Raw genomic sequence first — 20127 nt, forward strand, 5'->3', positions numbered from 1 at the left:
CTGTATTTGTTTTCATATATTTAGACTCAAACTTAACCATAATCAAATTTCCAATTTAAAAAATAAAAGAGGATAGAATTTTTCTTCCTTTTACAGAAAAGTATACATACTACCAACAGAAGAAATTTTGAAATGTTTCTTAAGGAATGCAAATTTGATCATTACAAAATACTATGTTCTAAAAGTGAATCATAGTGATATTAACTTTATAGTTTAGGATAAAATGACTGAAGGAACTGGTTCTCAACCTCTAGATTTAAAAAATATATATATTTCGTTATATTTTGCAAAAGAATCTACACCAAAATAACTGAAATTGCTTTGTAATATGATCATGGGAACTTAACGATTTATTTGAAAATTGAATAAAAATTTCCAGTTTAAGATTGCAAAATTTGAAAAAAAAAATTTTATAAATGTTAAGTAATAAAGTCAGTTTATTATTGTATGCACGCTAAACTTGAATGTCATATTTTGCTTTTGTTCCAGCAATAATGACCAGTCAAGTGCTCTTGCTACTGTCATCTCTGGTATAGCAGGATCAATCTATTCTCAAGAACAGCTGAACAAGGTGCATATATTTAAATAGAGAACAGATCTCTGTATGATGAGAAAGCTAACCTCAGAACAATGAAAAGTATTAATGCATAAATACAATAATCACACATGATTGAAACTATTTTACTACAAAACTTGCTGAAAAGAGTTCAGTTAATGGACATTTGTCACCACTTATTTAACTACATAACCATGGAAGTAACTAGAATAGTTTCCACCCGGGGCAAGAACTCATCTTGGTGTCCTCCTCTTACCCCCACTCCCTTTTTTCTTACAAACCATTCAAACCAAAACTTTTGCCGACAACACCTTGTATTGCCACCACTTTTCCAAATATTTTTATTTAACTTAGATGGTAAATAAATGTATATTTATTTGAAGCCATTTCATTTGTTATATATCGCAAGTTGGATTGTACTCGTAAATACAAGTTTTTAAATATTTGACTATATTCATGTTGTATGTTATCTTTCAGTACAAATAATTGTGTGTATCTGCCCTCTAATATTTTTTTTTTTTTTTTTTTTTTGTGTTATAACAGTACGATATTCAAGTAAATAAAACTTACTCTGGCAGTGTAGCACCCTCCCCAAATGCAACGCCCGGGGCGCAAGCCCGTCTGCCCCCAACCTGCCCCTCCTCTAGTTATGTCCCTGTACATAACCATTATAGATTAATTAGAAAACTCGTGATGCTTACTGTCTTTGAGGTGGGATACATAGGGGGAGGGAAAGTCTGGAGTTGGCTGATAGTGAGTGGGAATGAATGAAGTGGTTGGGATTGCTCCGAACAGATACCAGCTAGCGTGTCAGATGTGAAGAACTGCGCGCGCTGTCCCACGGCGAGGATTCTCCGGGTGTTGGCCCTTCAGAACGCCGTTAGCCACACATCACTGAAGTGCAACCAGCAGTGAGCCTTGCAGTCGAACCATCTGGGTTGGAAGTCACACACACACGCTGTCCTTTTGCCTGCGGTGGCTGCTGTGGCCGGAGGGAAGGGGGCGTTGATGGCCAGGTCGACCATCAACCGCACAGACTTTCGACTGGTGATCAGTCCATTGTCACAGCAGCACTTCATAACAATTTTAGTGGCTCTGAGGGAACAAAGAGTATTGATGTAACACTTTTGTATTTTAATTTAATTAAATCGGAGGGTGCTACCAAATAAAGAAAGTCAGGCAAAATAAATATTTTTTTTTAACATTACACATACTTAATGCCATGAAAATTTCGCGAAAAGATCCTGATAGTAGCTGGAAGTTAAAACACTGTAGCATCGTCTGTGTTTCGTGATTGGGTGAGTTACTTTGAGGTGCATGTCGATTGTTACAACAACCAATCACACCAATTCAGTGCGGAAGCAAACCCGTCCTTAGTGGTTCGTGCAAACAAGGCAACGACTTCTCTCACAGACGGCCGCCAATCACCAGGAAGAAACCGCGGGTGTGGGTATACCTTGTTGCAGTCTAGTAGGCGTTCAGATTTTTTCGCGAAAATTTCCTGCCCCTACACATACTGTTACAAACACAGACAGGACCGCGACGCGCGCCAGGTTCAGAGCTGACTGGCGGCCCGGCACGGTCACGTGCGGTCCGCTGACGTGAGGTGTGCCGCGCACGCCTGGCCGGTTTACAAGGGTCGTCGCTACCCCACTTCCCCCCACCGCTCCCCACGCCTGCCTTGGTGCCGTTATCCATCACTGAGCAACCTTGGGAATTCCGCAGGCTGTCAAAACTTGCCTAACTAAGTTAAAGTAATCATCACTAAATAATGGGTTTTTCTCATTAAACTCCAACCACTTAGGTCTAATTTTTGGCTCCTCCCACAGTTAAAGTCATTTCATTATTTCTCCTGTTTCTAGCTGTAGCCAGATCATAAGAGAAGCACAGCAGTATAGTTGCTTAAAATATACTTTTTAACACCGGATCAGTTAGCAGATTCCAAAGATTTATAATGTCACAGTCTTAGAAAAATAGGACGCAAAATATTCACAGTATTCAAATTATTTTAAAGCCAAATATATATTTGTTAGCATTATTTGTGTTTCAGTTTTTGAATTAATCATCATTATAAATTGGCATTTCAATGACTGTTCATAGTTGAAGGAGGTAGTCGCCAACATCACGGCCGACATCGGCTCCGACACCCTCCTCAGCAGCCTGCAGTCGGCCGAGACAAACCTCCAGTGGCTGCAGACCCACGGAGCCGCGGTGTCCGACTGGCTGAAGCAGCAGGACTACCGACTGCCCACCAGCATCCTGCCCGAGCACTACCACGTGGTCCTGAGGCCGAACCTGGACGACGGCACCTTCCAGTTCGAGGGCCGCGTCAACATAACCTTCGTGGTGACCGGCAACACGGACCGCATCACGCTGCACGCGCACGACCTGGAGATAGAGGAGGACACCATATCCGTGGGCGTGGGCGTCGCCGCGGTGACCATGGACCCGGTGCGACAGTTCCTGGACATCAAGCTGGAGCAGGAACTGGTGGCGGGGAGACGCTACCGACTCCACATGTTCTACAAGGGCTACCACCGCGAGGACATGAATGGTTTCTACCGGACGTACTACTACAAGAATGGTGTGAAGAGGTACATATTGCTGTTGTGAATGTATAATTGATTTATTCCTTAACATTTCTTACCATGTGACAATTTCTCAATTATCTTCACATATAAGGTGTGTGTCACTATTATGTGTCATTAGAATCGAAAGTACCTAATCACTTTAATGCTACAATTATTGTCTGAAATGAATACTGGTGGATAAACAAATTAACATATTGGGACCTTGATTAGAATCAAAAGTACCTAATCACTTTAATGCTACAATTATTGTCTGAAATGAATACTGGTGGATAAACAAATTAACATATTGGGACCTTGAAAAGTATAGTTGGCTTCAAATCACTGGAGTTTTGCATACACTAAACATATCTCTTTCTACTTGTGCAGTTGTAAGGTACATACTTTTCTCTGTCTTAGCCTTTATTCAGAACTAAAACTTTGTGTTGTTTCTTTCAGTCAAATAACTATATAATATTATAATAGTATTTATTCTTGACTCTAAATATTAAAAAAAAAAATTTCATGAATGTGTTTTAAGATGATTATTTTTTTTATAGGAGTTTCATGAAAATATTTTTATTTATTTATTTTTTTTTTTTTTTTTAGATGGCTAGCATCAACTCAGTTTCAGACTACATCTGCCCGGCGAGCATTCCCCTGTTTCGATGAACCAGGATTGAAGGCAAAGTTTAAAATCATCATAGGAAGAACAGCAGACAGGCATTCCTTGTCAAACATGCCACTGGAATCGTCTCTGCATGAGTAAGTTTGAATAATTTGTTTGTTTATATATATATATATTTATTTATATTTATATTTATATATATATATTTATATTATGTTGTTCATACAAGCAATCATGGGCGTAGCCCAGGGGGCCATGGGGACGCACAATTATCATATTTTTATGAATTGCGGAGAGACCATATTTAAAAGTTGCAAGTATGTTTCTTCATCTTTGTGTAAATAAGTGTGACAGTCTTTTAGGTACTCTTGCAGTTCATCAACTGATGATGTTTTCTCTCGAAAATTTTCAATGTTCTAAAGCTCTAAACTTTAAATCTGTAGTCAGTCTATTTTATTTGCTGGAAGCTGAAACCCATTTCCCTGTAGCTAAAATTTTTATAGTTGTATATTTAATGAGACAATAGGCTGCAAACAAGAAACTTTAATTTAGTTTGGTTCTTTCGTAGCTACAGTTTTTATATTTAAGTGATTGCAAACGTAGTAATTAGGGTAGTTTTTTTTCAAATGTGGTTAATTAAGTTGTTGGTATAAGCATGACTGTAAAAGATTTTAAGATATTTATTTGTTCCAAAACTAAAAATATTTGACTTGTTGCAGTGAGTACGATGACGTGGTGTGGGACTTCTTCCAAGAGACACCAATGCCGATATCCACATACTTGGTGGCGTTCGTGGTATCGGACTTCAGCAACCTGAGCTCCAGCGACGGCTTCTACAAGACCTGGCAGCGGTCGGACGCGACGGAGCAGGCCCGGTACAGCATAGACGTCAGCCCGAAGATCATGGCCGCACTGGAGAACTACACCGGGGTGGACTACTTCCTGCCCAAGATGGACCAGGTGGCCGTCCCTGACTTCTCGGCCGGAGCCATGGAGAACTGGGGGCTCGTCACCTACAGGTGCATGCTTAGCACTTGACAATACAAAGAAAATGAGCCAGGTTAATTGTGCTGAGAAAAAAGAAAAAGAAGAATAAAACATTTTTTATGCTATTGGAATTAGTGGTATAGTTTTAATCTGTTTCAAGAATAGTGAACATTGAATAGCTTCAGTCTGGATAACTCTTTTTAGAAAAAAATTTTAATTGAAACAGGTTGGATAACATTTCAGTAAAAGTAACTCATGTAAAATAATTTGAAAAAATTGGAACAAATTATATTTTTGGTTTAATAGGGTTTTTCATTGTACGATTATACAAAAAGCGTTCAAATTAAGAGACTCTTTAAGATTATAGCAGACTCCAAATCATTTGAGCACTGTCTCAGTTTTCGTAATTTTTATTCATGTTGAGATCAAACCCATATTTCTAGCCTTATGAGCAATCATGGCTACTGAGGACCCAGGGGAAATAAAAATATTATTTTAGTGGATGGACAAGATAGTGGATGAAATGAAAGGTCGTAATAACCAACGCAATCCTTTTACTAACTGATTATTCGCCGTGTGAGTGACGCGCTGAGGACGTGTTTCTCTGCGTCGTGCACCCAGGGAGCGGATGATCCTGCTGCAAGAGGGCGTGTCCACGAGCTCCGTCCGGCAGACCATCGCCACCGTCATCGCCCACGAGTTCGCGCACATGTGGTTCGGGAACCTGGTCAGCCCCGCGTGGTGGAGCTACACCTGGCTCAACGAGGGCTTCGCGCGATACTTCGAGTTCTTCGCTGCCCACTGGGTACCTATCACCTGGTCTTTCTCCTGAACAGGAGAAAGAAAGGCTGGATGCTGGAAAAAAAAAATATTAGGGTTAAACAACATTCAATTTTTATTTAACCTAAATAAATATTTTAAAATAGCTTCTGTAACCAGGTTTGCTAGAATCCCATTTGCTCTTACAATCATTTTAATAGTTCAATAAATAAAAAATAAATATAAAAATAAAGTCTTGTTAGAAAAAAATAATCAGTCAAATTTTCAATACTTGCTTTAACTTGCTTACAATTAATTGTCTCCTGTGATTTGGCGATCAGAAGGTAACTCAACAACCCAGTTTGAGATCTATGAAATTCTCTGTCATATCAGATTTTGAATCCAGTCATTTCAGTCGGGCACTCTTGACACTTACCACAAATGGTCTTTGATCGTCAGATCACTTGCCTATGTTCAGTGCTAATAAGAGTTTGATAATTAGCTGGTTTAACCCGATTTTTTCTTTTTGTGTGTGACACAGTTGATGGGTGTGAGTTGGTGGGTTTTCTTGGGATTCTCCCATGTTCTTCACCAGTTCATTCTGTCACTGCTTCATACAGTTTACTTCACTTCTCATCTGTTTCTAATGATCTCAGTGTGAGCGACTCATTAAGCTGGAATTTATTTTATTTTATTTATTTATTTATTTATTTATTTATTTATTTATTTATTTACAATTGTTACATGCACATTAACACTCCTTGAAGAGATTGCAAGGGTGTGCACGAAACATACAAAACATACAAGAAACAAAACAATGTTATAATTAAGTTCAATACTCAAAGGATGCAACAAACAATGGACACACACTCAATTCAACGTTCATTAAATCAAACTTATAAAGATTTATAAAATCAGGAAACTATAAAATTTGATGGAGAATATAATAGATTTATACAATTTATAACACATAGAGAGGAAATGATATAGACTGAGATTACACTAATTATGGAAAAATACCTACATGTACTCGCTAATTAATTTTATTCCCAAAAAAAAATTTAATTAGGTAGTACATGTAGGTATTTCCAAGTCGTCAATTCCGCTTTTTATGAAATGTTTTGAGAGACATCTGACATGCACCGTTTTCAGGTTGAAAACACCTGGGATCTGGATGACCAGTTTGTTGTTCGTCAAGTCCACACTGCCCTGTCCACCGACTCCTCGGGCACGGCTCACTCTCTGACAGTCGACGTGGGCAGTCCTTCTTCGATCAGCTCAATATTCAGCACCATCACGTATAATAAGGGTGAGTTTTCTTCCCCTTTTCCCTTTTCCCGTTGTTGCCTTTTTTTTTCCTTTTTTTTTTTTTTTCCTTTTTTCCTTTTCCTGTAGTCAATTCATTCTGAGAGGAAGTATTTAGGCTTCCCGTTGACAAGTTTTTTTTTTTTTTTTTTTTTTACATTTTACGACAAATGCCACAGCAGTATGATTAAGGATTGATATATTTCAACTTAACATTTTTATTGTACACCCTAGAATATACCTGGATCATCTACCTAGAAATTATTCCTCCTTATGTTGCATTGTCGAGTCATGCAAACCTACCAAATAAAATTGAACGTGCTTGTAACTAAAGTTGTTTTTGTTCGTGACACTTTTGTGCTTTAGGCGCATCTGTGATCAGGATGATGGAGCACTTCATGACTCACGAAACATTCCGAAGGGGACTTAACCAATATCTAACGACATTGTAAGTATAATTCATTTATTTGCACAATGTTACCTAAAAATTTTAGTATACTATATATTTTCTTACTTAATGATTGTTTTAAACCATCAATTATGTTTTTGTGATGTGTTAAAATAAATTACAGTAATGTTTTTGTTTCTAAAATTAATTTTAATGAAATATGTAGTTGTAATCACTTATCTTGGCCATCAAATTCTTTAATTATGTTGTAAATGTAAATGTATTACGGTGTGGGTTTCAAACATTTGGTATTTCTGTGTTTTATCGAATTGTGCTTGTGCAGTAATATATGTAATATTTCTATAATTTATGCAGTTAACAACATTTTTAAAGGGACAATTATAATGCTGTATAACCATAAAATATTGTAATACGTATCATAGAATGATACTTGGAAAACCAGGAAATTTTTAAAAATAATATTTATTTCTGTTTGGTGGGAGGATATTGGTGATAGTATATTTTTTATTTACTTGTTTGCTTAAGGATATGCAATGAAATTATTTTTTTTAACCTGAAATAAAATGTAATCTAATCAGCACTGATGTCAGTGGGTAAAAATGAATGGAAAGATTTTATTACATAGACCTTTCATACATACAGGTGAAACTAAAAAAAAGGCATGGTAAAATTACAGTGCTTACTGGCTTTATTTTATAGAAGCCTTTCTTGGTGCTTGTATGCTTGAAGAATGTGAATAGTGAAGTGTTTGGCAGAAAAGACTAGCTATCATCCTCCAGTATGTCAGATAATTTAGAAATGATACCAAACTTGAACAAGAAGTTGGCTCAAGCCTTTAAGTCCCAACAATTATATAAATTATACTTAATAACATTTCTGGTGCCCTTTTATGTACTCAGTTTGCAACTAGATGCTATTACGAAACTCTTTGCTGGTTTGCTTATGAGCTGGTAATGATGCATATTGGTATATGCTAGACTCTTTAAAGTCACATGCTTTTGCTCAGAAATGCATTAGATAACATTCACAAGACTTTGGAGAGTTGTTATTATTAACCGTTTGACACAGACTTTTGGCTCAGGATTTTAGTCACAACAAAGGTTGGAAGCAAGCCATTTGATTGCACGAGTGTGTTGCCTTACGATGGCGATTGGACCGTGTGATTGTTGATATCGCTGTTCCTCCAGCGGTAACGGCACCGCGGATCCGAGCGGCCTGTTCTCCGTCCTGGACGAGGAGTACCTCCGGGACTTCCCGGACCGGACAGTCAGCGTGGGGGAGGTGATGGACACCTGGACCCTGCAGAGCGGGTACCCGCTGGTCACCGTCACCCGGAACTACACCACGGGGGCGGTCACCGTCACCCAGGTGCGTGGTAGCAGTCTGAATGACACCAACAGTACGTCACATTAGCATTGCCTTTAGGCGCCAAATGTGATGCCCTTCTCATTAACAGTTAACCTGTAAATGCACACTGAGACAGAAATATTTCATATCCCACAAATCTTTTTACTAATGATTGTGCCTCCTCAATTGGTGTCAGAAAGACATTGTCTATAATAAATGCTTTGAGGTTCATGTTACATGTAAATATGTGGTTGATATGCAGTCAGTCTCCTTTAAGTACTCCAAAATGGTATGCTTCATGTTGAATTTTCATCCCTGAAAATATTTAATCCCAAAACCCATTTTTCTGCTTTTTCACGGCCGTAAAATTTTAATTAATGCTTATTTATGTTTCTGATTACACTTTCTGGAATAGAAGAATTCATGATTTAAGAATGATTCTGAACGTAAAGTACCTGTGGAGGTTCTTTTGCACACAGGAACAGTTCCTGCTGCAAAGAAGTTCTGACACTGCCGATGTGAGTAGTCGTAAGTGGTGGGTGCCACTGACATACACTTCTCGCCTCGAGGCGGACTTCTCGGACACGACAACGCGGGCATGGATGGCACCTTCGCAGACAAACATCAGTGTTACAGATCTGGTGGCGAGAAGCGGAGACTGGGTCATCTTCAATTTACAAGAGATTGGTGAGTCATGGGGATCCAGTGGCACTGATGTTGTTCATGTGGCTTTGCAAAGCCTTAGAACTAATTGTCCTGATTGCATTGGTCCAAACAACTTGGTTATGGATTCAATACTGCTTAATCATTACTTGTTTTAACATCCTTGTCATTTCAGAATTAATCTTTAGCAAGTTGTGTATTACTGTATGTAATACAAGAGCTTGTTGGTATGTATTTGAATGTTTAGAGAGCAAATCTTTGGGCAAACATTTTATAATGTGAAAGGCAATTTTATTAGAAATACGTTATGTAGTACATATCTTACAAATACCCTTAGCAGTTACTAAATCCCTTTCACCATCTTTTCAAACTTTTTGTCACAGGAAGAAGTGATATCTAATACTTGTGTTTCATATAGGGATGGGGCGACCGAATCCAATATCCGCCGAATCCGCCGAATCCTAGGGATTCGAAGCTTCGGCGGGTCTGATATAGGATTCGTCAAAGGATTCAGTTTTTTACTATTTACGGGGAAAAAATACAGTAAAACTCGCTTACGAGGTCCCGCATGGTAAGTTTTTCCGTATATAGCGTTTAAATTGCCCGAGGTCTCATCATTTACGCCATTAAATGTGTAATATAAAGTCCGTAAATATTTTTTCTGAAACTTCCTGTCTCAAATAATGGCACACGTAAATATGAAGAAAAGACAAATGAACAACAACATACAAAGAAATATGAATGATGTACCATAACTACAGTACAAACCCAATAGTTATTTTAAGATAATTACCATAAAAAGAACAAGATTCGTTGTAGAATACCATAATTATTACAGAAGCATGATAGCTACCATATTTGCACTATAGTTACCATAACAACTGAGATGTATATTTACCGTGATAGTAATGTATTATTTATTTATGACACATTAAATTAAAGAACATTGTTGAAAAAAAAAAAAAAAAGATGTTAAACTTTTATATGTACGGTTGGCACATGTTGCTAAGAAATAATGCGATCTGAAAGAATGCAGTACTACTACGAAAAGTGAAAATGGTACTCGTGGATTTTTAGGTTATGGCAGTCTCTTTCGTTTTTCAGTAATATCGGCTGAAAATTAACAAGCGTACTGTATCGGAAGTCGGCAGAAAAGCCGATTCAACTAAATATTGGCAAAAATCGGCTTCTTCAATACAGCTCTACATTTAATGACATGAGTAAACATATTTCAGACTTCAAGATATTGAAAAAGACTTTAATTTCCATTTAGGTTTATTGTGTATGTTTTTTTTGGCAAATGTAAGTAAAATGCTTTTATTTTTATTACTTTCAATTAATTAAACTTTAATGACCCGTTACAGATATTTATGACACTAATTTTGAGGTTAAGCAATTTTACTAAAGCATTCCAGCCAAGCAGGTTGCCAGCGAGAGACGCTTCTCTTTTGCTGGAAACACTATCTCCAATCATTGAGCTAATTTAACTCCTGAACGTGCAGAACAAATTATTGTTCTGCATGATAGATTAAAGAACAGAATTTAATACTCTGTGACAATCTCTCTCAGAATTATTGTGCTGAAAAGTAGAAATGTTGAAACAATGTGAATTTACTTTTCAAACATGATTTTTGGTGCTAAGTTTGTTGAAGCTCAGTAAGGACTCTAGAAAAATTGACAAGGATGAAATTTTTCCAAAGATATGTTACATTTACACAAACATTAACTTGGTTATGTTAGTTGGATGATATCAGTTACTAATGAACCAATGGAAACAGGTAAGATTCAATGGAAAAAAATGTTATTTTTTTCTAGCAGTGCAAAATGTAAACACACTCTGTAAATAGTTACCCAAAATTAATAAGCCCACTTCATTTTAATATTTTATTCAAACATTATACTAAGTTTAAGATGAAAATAATTTCCCAAAAGTGTAACTGTACCACAAAAGCTCGAGCTCGGCTCGAAGTAAAATTCTTAGGCTCGCAGACCTCTAGCTTATTTATAGAAAAAATCCTAACCGCTAATCTGTACTAAAACTGAAATTTCTCAAGAAAAAATTTTTGTCTTTATATACACTTATACCAGAAATGTACCAAACTACATGTGATAAAGTCAAGGGACTTTTAGTGCAAGCAGAATACATCTCACTTACATTAGATATGTGGACATCATCTATTAAAAGATTCGGGTTTGGGTTCGAGATTCGGCAATTCCAGTCGAGGATTTGAGTTAGGATTCGGATTTGAGGAAATCAGGATTCGCCCCATCCCTAGTTTCATATTTTGCTATTTTACCTGCCTGTTTATAAATACAGTAGAATCTCGCCGATGCGACCCCCCTCTGATTCGCCATTCCGTTTATACGACCGTTTTTTGAGAAACCGTGGATAATTTGAGCAGACAAAGTCGAAAATTTGAGTAAAATCGGCTGAAAAACAAGTCTGTTACACTTTGTTGGGTGCTATGTGTTCACGTTTATCTTGGCGAGAGCTGGACTGTCAACGCGGCAGTGTCTAGCCAAGCTCGGCGCGTTCACTATCGCACGAAAAGCCGTCTCAGATGTCATGTTATCTTACCCGCCCGCACGAAAAGCCGCTGTGGTAGCTTTTACGAAGCGTAAGAAACTCCTCCGGCCAGCATCCTCCTCCCCTCCCACACCGCGTGTGACAAAAGACAGGTTGTATAGTCCATTCTCGGTAAAATAAATATTTTTATAGGCTTATACGACTGTCCTTCGCCGTTAATAAATTCTTTGTAAGTTTAAGTTATTATGATACAATTTGTTTATTAGTCACACAGCAGTTTCTGCTGAAAAATCACTAATACCTCAAATTTTATTGAATAGAAAAATTTAGCAGGGCCGTAAATATATTTATTTTACTGCATAGTTACTTTTCCATCTGCATTCCAACATGTTTTTCTTCTTCTTTTTTTACGCTGCGAAGGGACGTGGGAAAGATAATTGCGTGAGCTGTCAAAATAAACATCGCTGACGGCAAGGGCGGGAGCGCATCCTGTCGGTCTGTCGCTGTGATTATCTACTCCAAAAACATATCACAGCATTTCAGGATAGCATTGTTCTTATATTGTTCGTTTATAGCCGAATGTTTTCTACCTTATCCACACAAGTTCCTTCGCCACGTTTTGAACGAAAATAACCACCAGCAGGCTAGCATAGCTGAACTCACGTGACACAAATTCACTTAGCGCAAGTATTTATCGGAACCCATATTGTTCGGGGTATGCGAGTCCGAGGTGTAATATGAATTTAAAAAGTCTTTTTTACACCATAGACTATTTGAATATGAAATCTATGCGAACAAAGCCGATTTTTTATGTATTTGTATTATTTTTTTGGGGTGGGGGAGGGGGGGGGGTAAAAACTGGCCCGAATTCTCTATTGCAACCATTCTGTTTATAAGTCCGTTTTTCCGGAAACCGTGAGGGGTCGCATCAGCGGGATTCTGTATATGTGTGTATTCATAAATTTATTCTGATTTGCCTGTGTAGTCGCTTGCAGTAACATTCCTGTGTTACGCTCTTTCAGGTACCTAAAATTACTTTCTTTTAGTTGAAACTTACATATCATAGGTAGGGACAAGTTTTTATGGTTTAATTTATAGGATGATTTCATTTTTAGAAAAATAGATTTCAGTGTTTTTTTTTATACATTGTTTTTATGTCTTAAAAATTTGTATTTTCCAACAAAATTAAACTAAAATATTTCTTACTACTTATTTTACCAAAATAGTCTTATTTTGATTGATACCTGATGCACTTTTACTATGGAATTATTAGTAATAAGCATGTTTAGCACAAAACTACTCAGAAAAATATAAATTAATCTGAAATTTTTTGTGTGTTTGAAACATGTACCATCATTTATGTAAAAGTATGTTACTAATGAAAGACATGCAAGTTCAGACAATTTAATATTAATTTTTTTACAACCTTATTTTAGTACAAAATTCATGCTAAATAAATTACATTCAATGATTTTACCATGATAAAACATTACTTTGTTTTTGTAATTTCAGCTTTGTCAAATTTGCATATAGATATCATGTTTCTAGTTACATTTTGGTGCTGAATGGAGTATTAAATTGCATTTTGTTGTTGTATGTTGTATCGGCATGCTTCGCAGTGTTATTTTGGTTGTATCGCAATTCATCATATAATCTTGTTACTAAATATAAGATGTTATAAAAAAATGAACGGTTAACCCAAGCTTTGTAATATTTACTTACACGTGTTCATACACTACTTCTACACGATGGCCGGTGCCTTACAAGTTAGAAGTGCGGCAGACCATACGTTCGTACATAACCGAGGGTTATAAAAATGCCTGCAGGGTTCTACCGGGTGAACTACGACAGCCGCAACTGGGAGCTGATAGCCCGGCACCTGGACTCGGACGGCTACGAGGACATCCACCTGCTGAACAGGGCCCAGCTGATGGACGACGCCTTCAGCCTGGCGCGCGCGGGCGTGGTCGGCTACCCGGTGGCCCTCGCGCTGACCCGCTACCTGGCCCGGGAGGTGGACTACGTCCCCTGGATGTCCGCGCTGTCCGCCTTCAACTTCCTGGACCGGAGGCTGCGGGGTCGCTCCCAGTACGACCACGAAGCCTTACAGGTACAGGGCACACCAGTTCCCGCCCGTGTTCCTGTGATTTTTAGTAGTACCGTAAAACGGGGTGAATAGAAACAGTCTGCTAAGAAGGTATTTATGAATAAAACCATTAATTTTTAATCCTTATATTTTTAAAGTAATTTGCCAACATTGTTAAGAATGATTTTTCATTGAAGATTTAGTTTTTATGAATCTCTAAATGGACAGTTTCTTTTCACCCCGCTGTTTCTATTCACCCCGTTTTACGGTACTAATTTCTGATTTTCATACCATTTTCTGAGAAAAGGCAGTGTTTGATTTGCATGTTGCACGGTTTTCCACAGAGGCTTAAGGGGATTGGGACCTCCAAGATTATAGTGGACTCCAAACCACCTGGTTGGGATCAAACCCACGACCTCTCCATATGAGCTGTGACACGTTAAAAATCGCAGCCACCGAGGACCCCCCCCAAAGGCAGAATAAGTTCACTCTCAACTCGATGTGTTCAACCCAAACTGTAATGTGTGATCCTTGTTCGGTTCACTTGTGTTACCTCATTTTTATCTTCAATCGTTTAAAGAATTACGGCAAAGCCGCCTTATTTACACATACTATGGGGACTAAAGAAAAAAAATGTAAATTGAAGGAAAATGCTTTGTATTAAAGAAAAATTTAACGTATTCAGTAAAATACCGATATAACGAACTTCACATTAACGAAAATATCACTCTAACGAATAATTTGAAATTCCCCTCCAATGACTGTATACATACAAGGTTAAAATATTTCAAATTTACGAAATAGATTTTTGTTACAACGAAAGCATTTTACCAGTTTACTTCGTCAATATCATGCGCATTTACCGAATATTTAGTCTATGCGTCAAAATATTTAATTACTGTCATTCTCTTGGCATAATTTCAATGATTCAAGCATTCAACGGCTTTATTTTGTTGTCTATTTACATTGAAAACGGCATTGCAAAGTTTGATGTGCATTTGTTTTCTTTTTTTCTACCCAAGATATGGCCAACTGCTTTTACTCACGGCCATAGACTTAAAAAAATACACTACTAGTAGTAGGAACTGTATGTTTAGATGTGCGCACTTCACTTATTTTATTTGTGGCGAGATATGGCCAACGGTTTTTCCATAGCGGCAACATTTATGAAAAACTTACACAAAGTTAACTCACTGGAAAACTAGATGCCGCTAAAACTGAAAAAATAGCTGAAAATGCAAAATACGAAATTTTCTTGTTCTAATAAATTTAGCAGTATGCCACCGCTTACTTTTTTTATCTTTACTTTAAAAGGAAAAATTGTGCAGACTCTAAATATTTGTATATTTTACAGCCTGTTTTTAGACCACTTTTTCGGTTTTCCTTAATTTTAAAAACTTAAAATAAAATACTTATGAATATTTTTTCTACAATATTAATCTGAGAGATGATATCTGTTTTAAAACTGCAGCAAACAAGCCAAGTACCAAATTTTTATCTGAAAAATTGTAGAAGATGTTGAAAACACTTATTAACCTGCAATTCCCTATCAAGTCGCTGGACCAGGGACGGCCTTAAGAGCTGTCTACAGACACTGCTTGGAAAATAGAAATGAAACCAGCTGTGAAATTTTTTTTTTAATCTTAAAATCGAAAACTTATCCAGTTTCACCTTTAGTAAAATCGAGGGAGAGAGCAATGTCTACTGTTCTTGTTTTCACTATGCTTCAAGTGGTGTAGGAGCTACGTGAAGTTTCTTTTTTATGATAACTTATGGAACTGCAAATTAGATCGGGACTGATGGATGTCATTCTTTTGGCAGAGCTACCTGCTGGGACTTAATGGAACTGCAAATTAGATCGGGACTGATGGATGTCATTCTTTCGGCAGAGCTATGTGCTGGGACTCATGGAGAAGGTGTACCAGGCAGTCGGGCTGAGGGAACTGCCCTCGGACAGCCACCCCGCCAGGCTCCACCGCAACCAGATACTCACCTGGGCGTGCCGATACGGCGAGCGGGAGTGCCTGAGCATGGCTGCGTCGCACTTCTCCCTCCTCATGGCCGACCCCGACAACTACCTGTGAGCCGCAACTTTATTTTTATGTAAAACATCATCTTGTAATGCAACCGCCACAATTTTTCGTTTCATTTCCTGTCGTTGGTTTTTTAGGAGATTTCTCGGTGGTATTTCTCATGCTTTTTTTTTACGATCTGACAGTGTCACAAGACCGTCACATATTCTCTGTTGTTATTTCTTTGGTGCCACACCATTGTTTCCTTCAATTACCGCAAAAAAAAAGTAATGTGAATGAATTTCTTCCGGTCATCTCCATGTTCGTAACATTTATTCCTCAAAGTAATATTACATCCATATAAAAAAGATTTCTTCATTCAATTTAAAAATTTAATTTTAATTTAACTTAAAAAAAAGTTTATTTGTCTATTCTTTTCAATGTAAATGCTGTTTGAAATATACTTATTCGACAATAAATTATGAATTTGGTGATAAAATTACTTCAATTTTTAACTGTATTCTTATCCATGCTATGTGCATTAAGTTTACGTTGTTATTTGCAGGGTACCTCCTGATCTGAAGAGCGTGGTATATTGTAATGCCCTTCGACACGGTGGTGAAGAAGAGTTTAACTTCTTATGGAATCGCTACCTCACTCACAACGTCAACTCGGAACAGATACTTATCCTAGGACTCATGGGATGTACGAGAAATGAGACTCTTGCCCATAGGTATGTAGGGAAGCTTTGCCATTTTTGGTTGAATGTGTCAAAAAATTACTTTATATTTCAAATAAAACAAACATAAAATAGTTTTTTATTATTATTATTATTATTTTTATTTTAAATGTTTTCCCTATACATGACCTGTGTGAATACTAGATTTTTGATGCATTTGTAATGTTTGAACTGATTTATTAAACATCATCCAATAAAAATATATAATAACCATAATATTAGCTGCGGAGAGCCTTCTTTTGTTATTTTTAAGTAACCAACTTCATTAAAGCAAAGCATGCACAATAAAAAAAAAATTTAATGAGTGATTCTTAAGCTTTCATTTTTATAAAACTTTGCAACAAATGCAAAGCTTCACATCAGATGAGAAGCTTTGCATCACAACCGAAGCTTCAAACAAACTGAATAGCAAATTTTCTGGTGAAGTCAAATTGAATATTTAAAAGCGCTTCGATTGATTCGCTTAGACTAAGCTTTGCTCAGGCCTAGTGTCGGATATCTACCTCTTTAAAATTTTGTCATTGGATTTTTTTGTGACATTTTTTTTTTTTCATAAATTATATGTTGTTTAACAAAGGCATGTTGTCAAATAAATATGAAAGCTACATATTGTCAAGTAACAATTTCATATCACAGTCCCTGCCTATAACTTCAGTAAATTATTATTATTTTTTTTTTTTTTGCAAATGAGAGGTAATAAAATGGTTGTTACTATTATTTAAGCTGTATTCTTTTAAATTTGTTTCAATAGCTCCCTTGTATTTTATGGTTCATTCCAGATTTTGTACTAAGTTTATTTGAGAGTTGTAAAATGTCATAAGAAATCAAAATTTGGACAACATGTGTGAATTTTCCCGCTTGTAGATAACACGTAGTAAATATATAAGAACAAATTTTATGAAAAATAGAAAGTGCAATTACAGGAATAGCCCTTGAAATAAATTAGTCATAAAAATGAAATAATTAATGTAACTTTCGATATTGAGTGTTTATGTATATTTATAAGGTAATAAGCAGCTAGGTGTTCCTTAAGGTTAAAAATTGCTTCTTCCACTGTCACTTGAAAATTAGTTCATATTTATACAGTGGAGTCATGCTTATTAGAACTTATTGGGCCTTAAACCTGTTCAAATTACCATATTTTCAGATTAGCTAAATGATTGCAAAGTTTTTTTATTATTATGTATATTTCTTTCCACTCTTATCTTGTTCAGATTATCTTGATTCCACTGTATTATTGATTTACTTTGGTGTTTATTTTTCATTCATTAAACCAGAGATTTACTCTGAATTTAATTTTTGTATATAATCATGTGCTCATTAAATACAGTAACATAACAGGTTTAAAGTAACAAATCATCACCTTACAGGTAATAGGTTATGTGAATTTTTTGTTGGTTTTGAAGATGCCTCTACACAGAAGTGTTTGTTAAGCCGGGCTATATTTGGTTATTGCAGGTTTTTAAGGCTGCTCATCACTGAAGACAATGGGATCAGATCGCAAGATTTATCAAGCGTTACCAGCTCGGTTGTCAACAACCACTACGGTGTGGACTTTGCCATTAGTTACTTGAATAACAGCTTCCGAGATATAATCCAATTGTAAGTATCTGCGCAGACCGGTGTGTTACCTGATCTAGTAGTAATGCACCCTAAATAATGAAGTGAATGTTGTCCTAAGCGTGGACCAAGCGTAGGTTTTTGGGGGAGAAGGTTTTAAGTGGATTGACCAGATGGTTTTAGGTGGTAGTTTTAAATGGGGGGGTGGGGGTAAGAGTTTTTGAAATGTAATTGCTCCTTATGCTGTTTTGATGCATTTCTGATGTCTAGGTAAAGCATTTTATATTATATCTCCAGTTGTTTTAATTTCCTTGGATTATGCAATTGGGGTAGGGGATGGGGGTGGCATCCATTGCCCCTCCTCTAGAAACGCCATTGAGCTATCTCATGAATATCAACTGACTCAGTCAACAAGCTGTTTATCCCTGTGTTACTAATTTTGTAAGCAGCAATCTCGTATTCAAAAGTAAGCATCTGAATACAAAAGGGATCAACATGAATATAAATTTATAACATGTTTTTTGTATGTACTTAATATGAAGAACAATGGAAATTGTATAAATATATGCTACATGCATATCAAAAATATTTGCCAATGGAAATATTTGTAAGCCATACGCTCTTCCTTATAAAAATAGTTAATTATACTCTCATAAGTTTGTAAATACATGCAGTAATTATTTCCTGGGAATTGGAGTTTAAAATATGCAGACATTTCTTCCCCCGCCTCCTCCCCCCCCCCCCCCTCACCCATCTCCAACCAAAATAAGCTTTTTATTTAAACACTTCTAATTATTTATATATTAATTAAACACAACATTCCTAGTACTAAATAAAAAAAATGCAGTTATGATTTTAATAAAATTAAAATGTTCCCAAGTAAATGAAGTAAATATGTCTAATGAAAAATCAAACATTTAATTTTAACATTGTTTTTCTTTTTTAGCGGTAATTCTACTAATGGTGTTACAAGCCTAATATCATCAATTTCTGGAGCTATTTCTTCTGAAGAGCAATTGAATAAGGTAATACTACAACATATTTCAATTAAAATTCCTCAGAAATTAATTATTCGAATAGTTCAGGATATGATGGTATGTTTTCTAGATAAATATAACTTTTGCAAACTTAAATTAAGTCCCAGTTTGCTAAAATTCAATTTAACAGATAGTTTTACAAACATTTTTTTTATTATTATTGAAAAATTGACAATTGGATGTGAAGTGTTATTATGAATGGTTATTGAAGTGTTATTATGCAAACATTATGTGTACTTACATATCAATATGTATAAATGTGATATGTTATTCTGAAAGATTTGTATTAAAATGGAAAAAGGTAATATAAATTAATATGTCTTACTTTTAAGTGTATCAATTCTGTGATGAAATCAAACTTTTGGGTATGCCCCCAAAATGTTTGAAATGGGATAGTGAAAGATAATTGTACATAAAATAATTCAAGGATTTTTTTTTAATTTCATAAGTATTATCGTACTCAGAAGTCTACAAGTGGCACAACAATTCACAAAAAAATTAAAATTATAAGCTGGAAGTTTTAGAGCAGACTCACTCACACTGTACATATATGCTCTCCCAGCTGAGGCAGTTCATCGACGCGAACTCGGCGGAGCTCGGCGCCGGAGCCACGGCAACCGCACAGAGCAGCGTCGCCTCTGCAGAGCGGAACCTCCGGTGGCTGTCCGCCCACGGGGACACCGTCGTCGACTGGCTGAAGCAGCAGGACTACCGCCTGCCGACCGCGGTGGTGCCGGAGAGCTACGTCATCCACCTGGTGCCGCAGCTCGACTCGGGGGACTTCACCTTCGCCGGCCGGGTGCAGGCGAGTGCAGTAGCGGATCCAAGAGGGGGGGTTGGGGGCTAAGGGGCTCAAGCCCCCTCCCAAAAGCATCTGGGTCCACTATTGTTTTAGATTTTGCCTTGATAAAGCCTAGCCTCAGCCGGGTCAAGCCCCTCCCAAAA

At 36.9% G+C, this 20127-nt stretch overlaps 1 protein-coding gene across 1 annotated transcript in view; it reads left to right on the forward strand.

The window, feature by feature from the left end:
• Positions 1-20127, forward strand: part of LOC134535042 (uncharacterized) — a 168431-nt gene that overhangs the window by 90813 nt on the left and 57491 nt on the right. The window contains exons 50-64 of the mRNA XM_063373878.1: positions 490-571; positions 2657-3150; positions 3733-3888; positions 4471-4770; positions 5360-5543; positions 6650-6806; positions 7169-7250; positions 8399-8579; positions 9038-9245; positions 13575-13858; positions 15724-15914; positions 16412-16579; positions 18044-18187; positions 19092-19170; positions 19745-19987. Coding sequence (XP_063229948.1) covers positions 490-571; positions 2657-3150; positions 3733-3888; positions 4471-4770; positions 5360-5543; positions 6650-6806; positions 7169-7250; positions 8399-8579; positions 9038-9245; positions 13575-13858; positions 15724-15914; positions 16412-16579; positions 18044-18187; positions 19092-19170; positions 19745-19987 — 2953 coding nt within the window. The remainder of the gene's footprint in view (positions 1-489; positions 572-2656; positions 3151-3732; positions 3889-4470; positions 4771-5359; positions 5544-6649; positions 6807-7168; positions 7251-8398; positions 8580-9037; positions 9246-13574; positions 13859-15723; positions 15915-16411; positions 16580-18043; positions 18188-19091; positions 19171-19744; positions 19988-20127) is intronic.

Source organism: Bacillus rossius, chromosome 8 (assembly GCF_032445375.1).
Source record: "Bacillus rossius redtenbacheri isolate Brsri chromosome 8, Brsri_v3, whole genome shotgun sequence".
NCBI classification, from domain to species: domain Eukaryota; kingdom Metazoa; phylum Arthropoda; class Insecta; order Phasmatodea; family Bacillidae; genus Bacillus; species Bacillus rossius.